The sequence below is a fragment of the Podarcis muralis genome, chromosome 3 (assembly GCF_964188315.1).
Source record: "Podarcis muralis chromosome 3, rPodMur119.hap1.1, whole genome shotgun sequence".
Lineage (NCBI taxonomy): Eukaryota > Metazoa > Chordata > Lepidosauria > Squamata > Lacertidae > Podarcis > Podarcis muralis.
The window spans coordinates 73,801,712-73,819,035 of record NC_135657.1 but is presented as its reverse complement, the minus strand read 5'-3'; the positions used below and the strand labels follow the sequence as shown (position 1 = coordinate 73,819,035).

Below are 17,324 nucleotides of genomic sequence, written 5' to 3'. Positions count from 1 at the left end.
ATACCCAAGGGGACAAACACGTGGATCCCAGGCAGTCACATATCCGTGCACTGACCAGACCTACTTAACTCCAGCAACATGCTAACTGTGTGTGCCTTCAGACTGTATATTGGAATTATGTCCTTGTCTTTTGTGCTGCCCTGTAGTTACTATTTTTAGAAATCTGTAGGGTCTTTCAAATTAAGTTGGGGGAGGTAGTGGGTGGGACCTTTAAAAAAAGGTAAAGGTACCCCTGCCCGTACGGGCCAGTCTTGACAGACTCTGGGGTTGTGCGCCCATCTCACTCAAGAGGCCGGGGGCCAGCGCTGTCCGGAGACACTTCCGGGTCACGTGGCCAGCGTGACATCACTGCTCTGGCGAGCCAGAGCCGCACACAGAAACGCCGTTTACCTTCCCGCCAGCAAGCGGTCCCTATTTATCTACTTGCACCCGGAGGTGCTTTCGAACTGCTAGGTTGGCAGGCGCTGGGACCGAGCAATGGGAGTGCACCCCACCGCGGGGATTTGAACCGCCGACCTTTCGATTGGCAAGCCCTAGGCGCTGAGGCTTTTACCCACAGCGCCACCCGCGTCCCGGGTGGGACCTTTAGGATTTAATTAAACCCCCTTACCTTTCCCTCAAAATTCCCTTATTGAAGAAGGTATAAGCAAATGAGCAGAATATCCTTTCTAAAGATATGGTCTGGTTATGATACCAATATCCTTGGAATGTAGCTGCAGTCTACTCTGGTGGAAAGGGATCCCTACAAAAACTGCTTTCCTAGCAGATCTCTAGTTCAGGATTCTAGCATTTAATGGCATCAGAACAGTAATAGCAGAAGATTTTACTGTGATTTAAAACAAACATAGGACATAGGTGCCAACTCCCAAGCACCCACAGAATTCTGCATGAAGAGGCTGGGCACCCACAAATTACGGTGTCAGGGCCATGCAAGCTACATGGCACCCATCGTCATGGGGCCAAACTGGCACTCTTACCAATGGACTGTGACTACAGTCGAGGAAAACTTGAATGTATTTGTTATATACCATGAAACAAAAGCTGCTTAAGTGCTAAATGTTGTTTACTCTGCAACATTATAGTTGTTTAGGCAAGATTAAAGTGGTCACTTTTTTGCTGTGCACAAAAGCTATGGGTTGACAGAATGAAAATCAACTTGGCAAATGAATGGTTTGAGTTGAAGCAGATCATGCAAGAAAAGAGGAGAATGAATAACCATGAAATGTCAAATGGGAATTTCTTAATTGGGCGTTTGATTTCTTATCTGTACTGGAAGTCAAGGTGGGTGGCTTCCTTTGTGCTGTATTGCGCACCTCTGACTGGAGGAGCAGACCAGCAACCCTCATTGCACAACTGGAAGCAACTTCAGATCCAAGCCAATGTCCTAAAACATTTGGTTCATTCCCCCCTTCAAAAACAACAAGAGGCTACTCCTCCTCTTTGCATTTCTTGCCAGCCTGCCTACCCCCAATCCCACCCCATTACTACTCACCTCCCTTTAGATCTCACCCAACATCCTTCCCCTATGCACAGTCACCCAGATCCCACAACCTCCCTTCTATTGCTGTGTTCCTCTAGATGCTTCCTGTATCATTACACCTGCCACACCACCACCAGGAAGAAGTCTGCATCTGCAGGCTTCCTTTTGGTGGTGGTAGTTTGGTGGCAGTGACAGGGGGAGAGTAGGAAGGCCTGCTTCGGCCACCTGTCTGCCTGCTCACTTGCTCCTACCACACATGCATTTGTCAGCATGATGACAAACAAGTGCAAATACAGTATATAGAGGGAAAAAGCCCAACATTTTCTTCTTGCCTTATCATTTATAATGCAAACACATAATTATGTAATCTTCTTGGAGACACATTATTAAGCAGACATTTGTTTTCTAAGACAACCTTGGCAATAAGTGCAGAGCCATTTGCATTTTATAATTGCTTCTGTTAGCAAACAACCCGTTCCTTGGTTGTAACATTATGTTGGCACTTAGAGGCCATTGACTAAGCAATTTGAGAAACCAAACCCACGTTAAACAATTTCCAATCTGTTTATTGTTAATATAACTGATTTGATGTGGTGTGGATTAATGCCTACATAGCGCACATACAACTGCATGACAAAGAAGTGGATGCCATACTTTTAACACAGAGAGCCAGTGTGGTGCTGTGTGTTTGACAAGGAGAGTGGCACTCAAATTTCTACACAGCCACAAAATGAAGGGGTTACCTTAGGTTAAAAGTAAAGGGACCCCTGACTGCTAAGTCCAGTCGCAGATGACTCTGGAGTCATGGCACTCATCTTGCTTTATTGGCCGAGGGAGCCAGCGTACAGCTTCTGGGTCATGTGGCCAGCATGACTAAGCCGCTTCTGGCAAACCAGAGCAATGCACGGAAATGCCATTTACCTTCTCGCTGGACCGGTACCTATTTATCTACTTGCACTTTGACATGCTTTTGAACTGCTAGGTTGGCAGGAGCAGGGACCAAGCAATGGGAGCTCACCACATTGCGGGGATTCGAACCACCAACCTTCTGATTGGCAAGCCCTAGGCTCTGTGGTTTAGACCACAACACCACCCATGTCTCTTACCTTGGGTTAGACATTCTCTAATAGTCAAGGCTACTTTGCAAGGGAAACATGCCCAATGCTTTGAGCACCTTGAAGAAGGACACAATAAAAGCATAATAATGGGTAAGATATCAGGCTTAATATCAGCAGTGGTTTGGTTTGTCAGGTGCTAGCATCCAGGCAGGTGGATCACTGTTGCTTACCAGGAATGAGAGGAGGAGGAGCAAAGCAACAGGGAGGAGCTCAGCACCCGTGGAGCTAATCCAGCATTCCTGTCAGTGTATTTGCACTGCCCTTATCTCCCTGTTATCCTCTTCCAGTAAGCAGTAGCAGCCTAGTTTCCTAACTAGTGTAGCAGTTCAACCCCACCCTGCAATCTGCTTTTCAAATACTGAAATCATGCTTTCTCAGCCTTAAAAAAGACCACAAAACCTACTAACCCACAGATTTATTTATTTTTACTATCTAGCCTTCTAAGTCACATATAAGGATAGACAGGTATGTCAGTTCTGGTTTCTCTCAGCTTCTTATTTTACCAACAAAAATTAAACAGCATCTCAGTACCTATTTCTCAGAATATACATATATTTATATGCAGTTTTGGGTAAAACACACATTTGGGCAAGCCATGTCCCCTAGTATAATGCATTTTTGCAACTTGTTTTCAATAATATATGCATTTTTTCACACACCTTCCCCTAAAATACACATTTACTTTTTGGTTGATGAGCTGCATCAACAAATTTGAAGAAGTGCAAATTTCAAAGGATAGGCGAGTCTCTGTTTGCATACTGTTTGAGGAATTGCAAATTAAGTTTATACTAAAATGCAAACTGAACTGAATTTCCCCCCTCATTCCTGTTTGTGGCCATATCTATGTTAGACAGTGGCACACTGGGCAGCCTGAAGGAGATTTTAAAAATTCTCATTCCCAACTACAAATGCTTCTCAGCTTGGTTGCCTCAGAGTAATTCTTTCTTGCTACGTGTGGGCAAGTGAGCGTTAGTACGAGACTAGGCTATGATATCCTTTTATTCATGTAATATAGATTTACCCAGGCAGAAGTTCACATTTGGACAACTAGCTTGAACTGTCCTGGGGAAAGAAGAGATGATCTGCTTTCTGTGCCCATTGAGTAGCATGTTAAAAACATACAGCAAAATATAGAGAGCAGATCCCAAGACCCAAATTAACTTACACAGGAAGGGGGGGGGGTGTCTGAGAAGCTGAGCAAACAGACGGTACTAAAGGCAAAGTTCTAGGCCTTGCTGACAAATTAAAACTTGAGAAATCACCAAGTCCAAGTTGGTATCCACCTGAGAGCGCTTTAAGAACTCAAAGGGTAAATTGCCATGAGTCTCTGTCAGACAGAAGGGTGATGTAGTATATTAATGCTACCAAAAAAATGTAAATATGGCTCTAATATCAGCTTCCATACCAAAAGATTAGAAAGTGACCAACATAAAGCAATTTAAAAAGAGGGATACAGATGGAATCTAGCAAATTAGAGGCCAGTTAGCTTAAATTTGTTCCTGGAAAACTGACAAAAAGCATTTTCAAAGATAGAATTAGGAAGCATATAAAAGGTCTTGCTGAAGCAGAACCAGAATGGCTTCTTCAATGGTAAGTCATGTTTCATTAACCTTTCGGAGATCTTTGAGAGTATCAACAAGCATCTAGATAGAGGTGAGCCTGGTGACTTTGTACTTGGACTTCCAAAAACCTTTAACAATGTTCCTCATCAAGGACTCTTGAGAAAGCTTAGCAGTCATAGAGTGAGAGGAGAGATCCTCTGATGGATCATTAACAGGTTAAGAAAAGGAAAGGAAAGAACAGTTCATTCTCCCAATGCAGAGATGTAAAAAGTGGGTTCCCCTGAGAATTAGTATTATGACCTGTGCTGTTAAACTTCTTCATAATTTATCTTTAATTGAGTAAGCAGTGGGATAATCACGTTTGCTGATAATACCAAATTATTCAAAACGATCTCTACGAACTGGGTGAATGGGCAGTAAAATGGCAAATGCAGTGTAAACAATTGTAAAGTGATGCACATGTAGTGAAAAATCCTAATTTCACTTACGCTTGTGGAGTCTGAACTGGTGATAGCTGACCAGGAATGAGACCTTAAGGTTGTAGTAGATAGATTGATGAAGATGATGTTGACACAGTTTGTGGCAGCTGTGAAATAAAGGCAAATTCCATGTTAGGGATCATTAGAAAAGGAATTGAAAATAAACCGCTGAGATCATAATGCAATTATACAAATCCATGTTGTGACCAAACTCTGGGAGCATGGTGTACTCATTGTCATGCTGGAATTCTGGGAGTTCCAGCTTTTGGTTTCTTGTCCTTATTAGTAAAAGGATATTGAAGAATGGAACTAGAAAAAAATTGCAGCAAAGTCTGCTTCTCATTCATTTTATATTTCAGGAAAGTTATTTCTGAATAAGAACAATTATTTCATACTGCAGTTCAGAAAATCCACTCAATATATGTATGAGCAAGAGCATTGTTCCTAGTCAAGAGCATGAAGTCCTCTAAATCTTAGATTCTCAGGCATGAACTCAATGAATAACCTTAGGCTAGCTACTGTTTCTCCCATCTGTAACATGATGGTACTGTTAAAATCTTCTGAGATATAGTACATGAAGGGTTTTGAGCTATACAAATGCCAAGTATTGTTATTGTTCCCATTGTAACTATCAGTACTGAACTAACTGCTTGCTCCGTAGTGTCTGATAAATAAACCAAATTGTATTCTTTTAAACCTCCTGGGGACTCACTTCAGCTTAATGTACTGTTTCCTGTCTCAGATGTGACTACATTCTCTGCAGCTGCAAAGAAAGAAGTTGCTTACTGTTGTTCTGAGAACAGAATTGGGTGCTACATTGTCTTACAGCAATCTCTTTAGCAGGTGTACCACAAACCAAGTTAAAAACATAAGTTACTGTCACTCTTGCACATACAGTAGTACATATGTGGGTGGTCCTTCTGCCTGGTTCCTTAGCGTGGCTTTTCCAATGGTGTGCCGAGTGACTCTTGATAAAGGCTTGATTGATAAAGAGTCAGTTCTCAACATAAAACGAGCAGAGATTCTATGAAGCTTCCTTGTTTTATATTACCAACCTAATCTATAACATACATGAGAAAACTCCATCATGGATTTAAGATATATTGACCCCTATTTATATAGCATTGCAATTTAGTGTTTATAAATAGACTGCTGATATATGCGGTGAAATACCAATATTTTGCAGGCAGCATAGGAGCTTTTAACCCTAGCGCAAGATATGCTTCTCTGTTTACATTAGCGGCACAGAAAGAGCCAAGCATTAAAAAAATTATGTATGTGCAGAATTGCCCCTCTACCGGGCATTGCTTATGCAGAGCTAAATATTGCTGAAGAGCTTCTTACGTGAAGTAGGATTTCCCAAGAAAGGTTTTTACATTGTTTTTTACGTTTCTCAGCACGTTGTAGCATTACATTTCAAAAGAGAATGCCTCTATCCAACACAGTCCATAAATGTCTATGAATTTCTCAACATCACTCCCCCAAATTAGCAAAATATTAAGCTCAGTAGTAGCACCATAAATTGTCACACTACACATCTAAAGATACAAAAGACTTTAACCTTTACAGGCGTATCTCATATTCTCTCAGTCTTGCTTTAAATGGGGATAAAACATGGCCCATTGGGTGAACTGGAATCTTTTCTTAGATGTGCACCTTGAAGCAGACAGAGAATTGTTTTTTACACTGTTCCGTTATTTATTACTCTGCCACCACATGCATCTAGCTATATTTTCATAATGGCTTTATGGTTGCCCTTGTGGAATGTGAAAGACTTTGGCACTTTCCTGAGAGAAAATACACTACCCATCATTAACGCAGCCAGGAGCACACTTGAGAATATGGAAGAACTTCAGAGAGGGAAAAAAAAAAAAGTTTAATCCAGAACCTAAGAAAACTGCCATAACCACCACATCGTCTTTTACTTGTTCAGTCTAATCTCCATCTTTTCTGGATTGACCTGCATGTATGGCCCTGGAAGCATTAGTGTCCTCGTCACTCTGCTTTGTCAAGAGAGAGAGAGAAAAAGATGGGCTGTGTGTCTTCTACCCACTGATGCACCACAGCCCAAACTGTTTCATTATCTTCCCCCAGTGGCCTCACATACATGTTGAAAGGAGAGAGGACAGAATGAAACCTTGTGGAATCCCGCATGAAAGAGAGACCGCGGGGCAGGTGAGCAATTGCCCAGTATCATCCTCTGAGATCTCTCTGAGGGGGAAGAATGGAACTACACAAGTGCAGTCCCACCAACCCCAACCTAGATCTACAGGTGAGTCAGCTAAGGTCTTCAGTTGATCAAAAGTTGTCCAGCAGTGACAAATCCTTGTGCATCAGTCAGTAAGAGGATCTTACCAACTAATGGCATCAATTTAGCTGCCTTGCACTCTAATGTTGACATCAGAAGAGGCCAGGTATATCCAAAGTTTCCTTGCCACAGCTTTCCTCCTCACATATAACACTGTTAGTAAAAGAAAGACAGAGACTGGAAACCGGCAGACCAGAAAATTAATGTACATAGTTCTCTAGGAATTGGTCTAGTATCTTCCAGTGGAGGAAATGTGGTGTCTTATTCTCCTTTGCAAAGCTTTGGCAGGGTGTAGGAAAAAGGGTCCTAAAACATTCTGGAATATCCAATGAGAGCTTAGAATACGTCCCTGAAGGTCATGAGCCAATGATCCACAATCACATTAAAACACAACTAGAAAGTTATCTGAACTAGTCAGGAATCAATCTCCTGTTACATCTTCTTGGTAAAGATCATTGCAGCTTCCCAAGGTTGTCAACCATCTGCAGGCCTGAACATTGTGGCATTGGTGTAGGAAAACTATTTTGTTGTGGAGTTGGGTTTCTTCCATTATTATACGGATTAAGAGGGTAGTCAATTTTTTCAGTTACTTCGCCTCATAGTACAGTCAAATTTCAAGGGGATAAGAAAAACCTTAAGTGAAATAGTTGTATAATTTTTGAAATGCCCAAAATAGTATCAGCCCATATCTCATGAAGATTTGTTTGGTTCATTGTTAGTGCTGGAATAGAAAGTGACGTCTTTGATTGTTTAGAAATTTAGGATGGGTCCATCTACACAACACATTCTTTGGCTCCCAGATATGCTCTTTCAGTGCTTCTAATTCCCACATTTGGTAAATCATTTAGAATATCATCTGTCAGATCACCTGACATTGTGAAAATGGGCATCAGTGTTCTAAAACATAAATGCAGCTGGTACAGATACAGGAGTTATCAAACCTACTAAATCCTACAAAGCAAAACTAATTTTTGGCACTTGCACGTGCCAAGTTTTTCCTTACATTCCATGCTTCACATCAGAGATGGTATATCTTCTATTTAAATATTGCCTTAGGGTCCATTTCTGCCTTTGGGTTTAAAGACCTAGACTGACAGCTCCAAACTCTCTCTCCCTATTAAATATCCTTGGGGAAATGGTATTTGGAAGTAGAAGCTGATTAGAAAGGAGGCTAAGGCCAGGACTGTACATCTGTTCCCAGTCAACTTGAAAAAAAAGGAAGGAAGGAAGATGAAAAGCACTTTGATTGACGTGTCCTGGTAGATGTTAGAACATTGACCCATAACATCAGCTATAAGCTGCAGGATTACTGCCATTACTGTGTTAAGAAATTTTAACAAGGCTTCAAATAATATCTGACATGCAAGGCTGGAGGTAATGAACTTCTGAACAAATCCTGTAGATTCATACTAGATTTTGACAGTCAATTTTGTGTGAACTCCATCAAAGTAAAGAGGAGACAGATGTTAAACAGAGCAAACAATTGGAATATGTTTCTCTAAGAAAACCAGAGGGGGGAAAAATAATAGCAGGCCAATTCAGAATTAAAGCAAGAGACAGAGAAGCACGGGAAATCCTTGCTAGATTCCCCCCTTTCATGTAATATCTACTAGGCAAGATATGTGTTTTGCTAATTTTCTTTGTAAGTGAATGTTGAACTAGAAATTCTACTTTATAATATAAGCAAAATGCACAAATATCTTAATGATGTTTATCATATACAAGGCACAATAGAAATCATTGAGGTGGCATCTAACACTTGCAATAATAAATACAGTGGTACCTCGGGTTACAGACACTTCAGGTTACAGAATCTTCTAACCCAGAAATAGTACCTCGGGTTAAGAACTTTGCTTCAGGATGAGAACAGAAATCGCGTGCTGGTGGTGTGGCAGCAGTGGGAGGCCCCATTAGCTAAAGTGGTACCTCAGGTTAAGAACAGTTTCAGGTTAAGAACGGACCTCCAGAACAAATTAAGTTCTTAACCTGAGGTACCACTGTAGAATATAGTTGGTAAAGCATTTTAAATGATGGAAATGCACCACTGGAGATGCACACTTACTGGTGGGAATGCCCAATCACAACTAATCATTGGAGGCAAAAAAAAAAAAAAGGCATAGATATTTAATAATGATAATGCAAGGAAACAAAAATGGGATTAAAGTCAGTTTTTAAATTTAGAAGTATAAGGTATAAGCCCTCTAAAATACACACACACACACACACACACACACTACAAATATTATTAAATTTGTTGATTTCTGTATGTCCATATGATTTACTCTCCACTTTTTCAGCTGTAGCTATTAACCCATCAAGTGACTTGTGGAACATGTGGATCAGATGCACACACAGTTTTGGTGCATGAAGTCACTTCTCTTCCCCATTCACTCAGCGTGAGAGACGTGTAAAAACCATTGTATGTGTGTATCAGCTAGGTGTGCATCAGCTCTCCTACATGTTCAAAAAGCCACTTGAAAGAATAAGATGATCCCTGCTGTGTGTACAGAGCTGCCATGACACTGCAACGAATAGGGAAGATTACGTTTCCCAGACAGTCCGGTGTGCCAGAAAATCTAGTTCATTGGGCAGCAACTTGAGTACATTGTAAAGGGAGGGAAAACAATGAAAACTTGACACCTAATCTATATGAATTGCCAACGCTCTTGGCTGGAATGGAAGGAAGGACATGGAGTCAAGGGCTACGGAGTTGCAGGAACAAGTGAAAGGGAATAGTAACACGAGATGGGTAACTCTCCCATCAGTCTGACCGATGATCCTTCACCAATTGTAAAATGCTTTATGTTACCCTACAGATGCTGGATTCGATACCTGGTAGCAGGCATTGCATTTGTGCTGTTAGACCTACCACGGCAAATGTCAAGATCCACCACCTTCCCCTTCTTTTAAATATTAGCCTTTTATAGCTCCGCAGTCACCAGAGAAGTGGGAAGTGAGCTGGCCTTGGATCTAAAAGATCCAAGCTAAAGCTCCAAGCTAGGGTCAAACTGCTGTTGGGGGATGTTTCCCCTTGCATGCTCTCAGGCAAGAAGTGTAAGCAGTCGTCTCTTTTCCCTGATCTGCTCTGGCCCCTTCCTGCCCTTCCTTTTAAAGGACGCATGCCAGTACGTAAAGATACTCTGTTCCAGCACCAGACTGCCACAGCTCAGTGGTAGCATGCACAGCTCTGCTTTTTGCATGCACAAGGTCCCAGGTTCATTCTCCAGGTAGGACAGGGGGAAGACTCCCAGTCTCAAGAGGTGCTACCAGTCAGTGTGGACAATGCAGTCTGATATTCCTAAGATATCATCTTTAATGACATAGATTTCTCCTTTTTCATAGAAGACACAGTTGTTATGGCTACTGTTGCCTGTGTAGAGATGTTAAAGAATGACAGATAGAGGGAAACCACCTTTGTTGTGTGTGTGTGTGTGTGTGTGTGTGTGTGTGTGTATGTGTATGGAGAGAGAGAGAGAGAGAGAGAGAGAGAGAGAGAGAGAGAGAGAGAGAGAGAGCTGAGCACCAGGCCAGCTGTGTGTGGGCTAAGGGCATGCATTGATATTGCTGATTAAAACTTTAGTGCGAGCTCCTTTATGCTGATTATAAATGAACGACTAACGCTTCATTTTACTGTAGCAATTTTAACATGCTAATGGCCAACGAATGTTAAAATTATCTGCTATCTGATTACATCTTGAGTGACTTTCAGGCAACATTTACTTTCTGGAAGCATAACAGGAAGCCAGTTGCTGTTTTATAGCACTTATCAAAATTCAATAAAGGTTGGTTTTCTTGTAACCTCATTGTAGTATAGAAGGGAAGTAAAGGGCAAAAGGTTATTTCATCTAGACTAAATGGAAGGGGGAGAATTGTACATATTCACCAAGCTCAAGTTACAGACGGATTTCTGATGCTCCACCTGCCAACCTTTCGGAGTTATTCTAACAATAATGCAGTTTGAAAGGCAAATTGAAGTTGTCAAAAAAGATTCAGTTACATTGTTAGACATCCTCTCCAAAAATAGTCTTAAGTTGCCTGTCTCATAAAATATTTCAGAAAATATATTCTCATTCTCTATGCTTCTGTACTGAATATTAACCATAATGTGGTAGGTTTTTTTAATAAAAAAAGAAATTTCATTCTGTAGATAGGCAAAATCAGTTAATGGAAGGTAATGGAGACTCCGCTTTGTAATCTTCAGCTTGTGGCTTTCGATCTATGAAACAATTTGCCGTTTTTTGTTTTTAAGATAATACCCCATTGCCAAAACTCTGTGTATAACATTGTTGGCACTAATTCACCTAAGGATCCAGCTATATCTCTATAATGACCATTATCTAAGAAATATGTAGTTTCCTAAGAGTAATAGATCAGTAGCTAGTTTGTCGTTGTCTATATAATTGTACAAAGAAGCTATTTCCATAATAGCTTCTTTGTATAATTATATACTTATTCCATGCAATCTTAAACATGTCTTCTCAGAAGTAAGATCTGCTGAATTCAGTGGGATCCGTGCCTGGATTAGGGTTGAAGCCTCATATAGTTACTTTAGGATGTTCTTATTTGAGACCTTCCAAGTCCAAGCTCCAGTGCTCAGGTGGAATACTGCACCAGTGTCACTTTCTTCCATCTTAGAGGAAGCAGGCACCACCTGCACAGTCCATCATATTCAAAACTTCCTGTGACATGGAACACAATGGGGAAGTGCGGGCGAAGCACTTGAACAGGGCTGTGCATGCCATAACCGAGGGGGTTGGGACGCAAATGTTAACATTTGCTCCGAAGAAAGTGGGTTTATTCTATGGCTTTTGTTGCCACATGACTAAGTATATAACAAAATATACTTCAACATGCTATATATTTATGATCTAGTACTGTAGATGAAGCTTGGATTTTGTAAGCATAGATCTCTGCCTCTTCTGGTTACCGCTGGAAATGTCTCTTCTCCAAAATCCAAACATTCCTTCCACATGTAGCTTGGCTTGTTCTGTTCTGGAACGCTGCTCTACTATGAATTAAACTTTATACCCCACATTTTGACTTCTAGACTTTTCCAGTGGTATATGTCATCTTCGGTAGAACTTTTAGTCATCTTCGGTAGACTTTCTAGACTTTTCCAGCGGTATATGTCATCACCTGTATGTCATCTTCAATGGTGTTTTTGCCAAATTTCAGTAGAGGTCGCTTGCCTACTACTTTGCAAATTAATCTGGTTACATTGCGTAACTGAGACAGCTGTGTAAATTGGTAATTTGGTAATTTGATGATTTTTTGGTTCTAATATTGTTTCAAATGAATATAGCAGGATTAATATTAGGTAATTTGGTTTTATAATCATAACCGAGTCTCTATCTGGATGGGTGTGTGGCTAGGATCCTCTGGCAGAGTTTCCTCTTCCTAGGACCAAACTAGATGTTTGTAAGGGCATGTAGTTCAAATGCTGCCATAGGGAAACTGAACTGGCTCAGAGAAACAGCACTGGGAGAAGGCATGTTTAACCTTTTCCTCCTTTGCTGTTTCTTAGTGGAGCTGTCACTTCTGCACTCAACCCATTATTGCCCTGAGGAAGAAAACATATAGGCACCATACAGTTACCTACATGCTGTCTTCTGCAGGTAAACATTGCGGCCTCCAATAGATCTACATCAAAACTAGCATGAGGGAAGGACTACACTACCCTCTTATTCTGGACTCAAGCATCCTGATCTCTCAGAATATTCTCTAGTTTGCCAGAGCAGTTTGCTGCTTGCATGGGGTCATGTCATAGGTCATGTCATTTGCCTCAGGGTCTCTCACAAGAGCTGGGGAAGATAAGGGTAGAACTGCATGATACCAGTCACTTCATGACAATCATGATTTTATTTGTCAAATTAAAGGAAGTTACTTATAATCACCCCCTGGCCAGCTCAAAAGTATGGTAAGTATAACAACAACAACTGCACACCTATGATAATTTCATCAAAATCTTCCTGCCCTTTGGTAATTTTAGAATGTAGTTTCTTTTCTCATTAATTGATGGAGAATAGTTGAAAGGAAGAAATTTTTGGCAGAGGACTAAAGATATAAGGTATCAGATTCTTCAGAGCACTGGGCTGTGCTAATGTATTATAAACCTGCTTGTCTGACAATAGGATTGAGTGTATTATGAGAACATGGAGGTTCATACCCTTCAGCCCCAACAAAAGGGACCAGTTCAAGCATTACAGGTTTTTCAGGTGGCATTCGTAAGGTAACTCCAGGTGGTGTACACCTGAAAAATGTAAAGGATGAGTGTGTCAAGCACATATATTTTTTACTTTGCTTGTCATGCGCTGTGATGAGCTGCAGGTCCCTCAGTCCCTTTGCTCAGTGTGTGCCTAATGTGTGGAGGGATCTTGGACAGAATGGAGTTAGCTGCTCATGTCATCTTGTACTTAGAGCTCTAGGTCAGCAGTTTGGGATAAAGAAATAGGGAAAATATATAATTGTTTCTGCTGTGCAATGAGGCTTCCAGCAACCCAAACCAGATATGAACTGTCTGACCTAGGTGTGTCTTATTGCTTCCTTCTCAGTCTAAAGTTGACTCACTTCCTTTCTAAACAAATACCTTAGTATTTTAAATCAAATGAATTCAGCACAAAATAACTGTTGCATATTGTAATTAATTTGCCTTTTACAAGTGTGGTGACCATCTCCTGCACCACTGCATCTATGTTCAACTGTAATTTCTTGTTACTATTGTTTACTATGAACTTAGCACCACTTGACATGGAATTAACATTGTGACTTAGAAATTGATTAAGAATAAATGGATATTATTTTGAAAACGCAAAACAGCATAATTTGAAGGCATTTCTCAAAGAGCAAATGAGGCTAACCTGCATACTCATTGCTTCGTGATTCTTGCAATATCAGCTGATGAGTTGCTTTCACTGCGGGGTATGAGGGGCACACCGAGAGATCACTTGCACATTTCAAACACAATATTTTAAATAAAATAATTCAGCTGTGATTCATTCAGTCATCACATCATTAAGTCATCAAGTGAGCTACATGCATGTATGAATGATCTATTCTGACATAACTTTTTTTTAAAATGCAGTGTTAATCATTAGACACTACTTTCAAAAGAAAGGGTTTTCAGTAAGCCAGAACAGCTTGACATATATATAACTGTATGAGACGCGTATTTAAAAGATGACAATTTTGTTATGAGATTATGGCAGCAGCATAGAAAACTTTTGTGTACTGACAAGACCATATTAGCCGAGATTCTCGGTGATACGGCCAGATTTTTTCCACTGTAGTCCATAGACTTGGGTTGCTAATGGAACGGAGAAGCCTATATTGCCAAGCCATGGACAAACATGGCTGGCCCAGACTTCAGCTAAAAATAAGAATAATGGACATGCCTTACAAGGTTTGTGGAAAATTAATGGGGAGGGGGGAATAACAGACACCTTTCCACTATTCCTCTCTCACTCATATGGTAAGAAGTCCTGAAGCACATTTTAATTTTGATATTGAAGTATCAATGCATTAATAATAACAATAACAACAATAATAATAATTCTTACTTTCTTTCCACATTTTTTTTTGTTCTTTTGCAAACTTCCCCTGTAGAGGTCCTTCTGTAGTGCCATGGTGGAGGAGCTGAGGATGTCTCTGAAGTGTCAACGTCGGTTAAAACACAAACCACAGGCTCCTGTTATTGTGAAAACAGAAGAAGTTATCAACATGCACACATTTAATGACAGAAGGTTGCCAGGTAAAGAAACCATGGCATAGAGCTGGGAGGCCAAGCAACCCCAAGCACAAACTGATGTCTTTCCCCCTTCCCCCTTTTTATTTTCCCCCCCAAACCAACTTTTGCGAGAATGTTTCCTGTGGAAATATGCAAGCTGTTCAAAAATAAAATGAGTTACCTCATGCCGCTGTGTCTATGAACTAGAGACTCTGTGATCTAAGCAGGTGCAAAGGCCAGACTCGAATCACAAGCGTCACGGATCAACCAAGTTTATAAGGGGAGGGGAGGGGTGGGGGGTGGGTGGGCATTCCACCATTTGTCATGAGTTCCACCATTCCTTAATGAACGAAAGGTTCTATTTGTTTTATGGCTGGCTACGAACGCAGCCACAGTGAGAACTAGCAGGCTCCTTTTGAAGTTCATCCGTCGCCAGGGGCTGGAGAAGGAATGAACAGCTAAAGAAACTAACTACCGGAGGAGTCTGTGAAAGATAGTAACTCAGCACTCTAGCGGGGAGAAAAAGAGGCTGCTGTGTACTGCCAAGCACCGAAGATCTTATATTTGCTGGCCAATGTCTACATGATGTTGTTCCAGCTAGCTGATACAAGCTTATTCAGTGGGAAAATCAATGCAACGAAAATGGAAATCTGGAAATAGAAGAATGGACAGATGATGCTTGACGTGTCTCTTGTGTCACTGACCTGAATAAAAACAAACTCTTAAGTCAAGCAGTAGAAAATTAAATATTTCACCTATACTGGAACTCTGTTGTGAGAGAACCCAAAGAAGGTGGGCTGTGCTTCAGATGATACACAAAGTTTCCCCCAGTTAAAAGGAAAGATGTATCTTATGATGCTTGTCTCTGAGCAATTTCTTCATTGTCTAACTGTGAAGCAAAGACACAATGGAGGCGTGGGGTTTTCTTTCCCCCTTTCTTTTTTTAAATGCCTGAGCGGGTTTGGAAAACTCGTGTTCCTGCTTCGAATTGAACTCACTGGAGCCTGTGGAATTCTCGCTACTGGTGGAAATAGGATGGGTTGTCTAAAAATTTAAAAAGAAAAAGGACAGTATGTGGAGGACTTTGAAATGGACTGCATTTCTCAATACAGTCAACAGTGTTCAAATAAGCAAAACCCTTGAACAATTTTTTCCCTCCCCCCAGAAAAGCAAGGGGGAAAAAATGTTCAGGTTTATTTGTGGAAATGCAAGATTTCTATGAAAATAGTTTTTGTATGGAAATTTTTTGTAATACTTTTTAAATCAACAATCTCAAGAACCTGCGTTCCAGTCAGGGGTGTGGTGCCAAGAGTGACTGGTAGTGCGTTCGCACCACCAACGTTTGGTGAAAACTATTTTTATCAAGGTAAAAAAAATAAAAGGGGGGAATCTTAGAAGAGAACTATTTTCAAGTTAGATAATATAAAATCTAGGTGCACTACCAATACCGCTTACTATACCACACCCCTGGTTTCCACTAGCCTGATAACATACTGTCATGAACTGATGTGTGTAAATGATGAAAGACACAGACCTCTTGACCACATTGTGATAACAGTTGAAGTGCACACAGTTTGCTGTTTGAATCCAATGCACAACATTAAAAAAACAAAAACAAGTCACACCCACATTAAAAAAAATTGTCAGTTTTTAGTTGTCTTCTGGGTAGGGTGGCTTGGGAATGCTGTGTGATTTGAGCAATGTGTGTGCAGTGCCATCAAAACTGGTACTTGTATTAGAATCTTGTTCTGCAAACACTCACTTACTTCCCATCCTTATTATAAGCAAGAATGTTAGCATCCAAAAAAGTGTGTTCAGGATTGGGGCCTAGCTACCGCACAATGCTTTTGCTACTCTTCCTTTAAAGTACTTTTAAACAATTGGGTACTAGACCTCTGGGAATGAATACCAGTTGCACAATGTGTCCTGCGCAACTTTTGTTAATTTCAGTAAGACATACACAGGAGAAGCACCTGATGATTACCCCCCATGGCCCATTTTTTTTTTTTTAGGGGGGAGTGGAGTTACACCTATGATAATGACATTTAAAGACACACAGATGTTTCAGCTGCCCTTACGGTGCTCAGTCAGATGTGATACCATCCTAATAATTTTAACTTAGTCTTATTGTAAATTTGTATCCTGAAAATAAAATGTATAATGTTGAGATATGTAGGGACACTTGCCTACACCCACAGTTTATAAATATAGCTTTTTATTCCAGAAAAAAATATCATTTCTCTCTTTTTTTCTTTTTTAAATAAACAGAATCCAAACACTGTTTTGTATAAACAATGAGTCATCTGTGGATAACAGAAATATTTGTGGATTCAAGGCACACCTGGCATTCAAAAGCCTTCTCTGTTAAAATGTTTCACGTTTCCATTGCAAAGGGCACATGGCCCCAAACAAACCAGCTTCCTGAAATGAATGAGAACAATCTTGGTGCCTCCCCTTTCCAGCTGTTCCTTGTGTGGGCATGAGAGGACTTGCATGAGCAAAAGCTCCGTTGCCCTCAAGGTACACATTCACTTCAAGTGAAAGGCAGGTAAGGCTGCCTGCTCCATTGACACAAATGAGGAGGTCTGAGGTTGTAGATTTGGATCAGAGCCATGGATATATTTTCAGATCATTTACTTGTGGTCCGACTGTCA

General features: G+C 40.7%; 1 protein-coding gene across 2 annotated transcripts in view; it reads left to right on the top strand.

Annotated features, from left to right (window-relative positions):
- Window positions 1-16,951, top strand: part of GRIK2 (glutamate ionotropic receptor kainate type subunit 2) — a 433,821-nt gene extending 416,870 nt beyond the window's left edge. Inside the window, exons 17-18 of one of the 2 annotated variants that reach the window (XM_077926141.1) lie at window positions 6,734-6,911; window positions 14,550-14,656. In XM_077926141.1, coding sequence (XP_077782267.1) covers window positions 6,734-6,911; window positions 14,550-14,563 — 192 coding nt within the window. In that variant the 3' untranslated portion in view covers window positions 14,564-14,656. Of the gene's footprint in view, window positions 1-6,733; window positions 6,912-14,549 lie in introns of both variants that reach the window. The other variant, XM_077926142.1, reaches the window with a different exon arrangement.
- The last annotated feature ends 373 nt before the right edge of the window (window positions 16,952-17,324 follow it).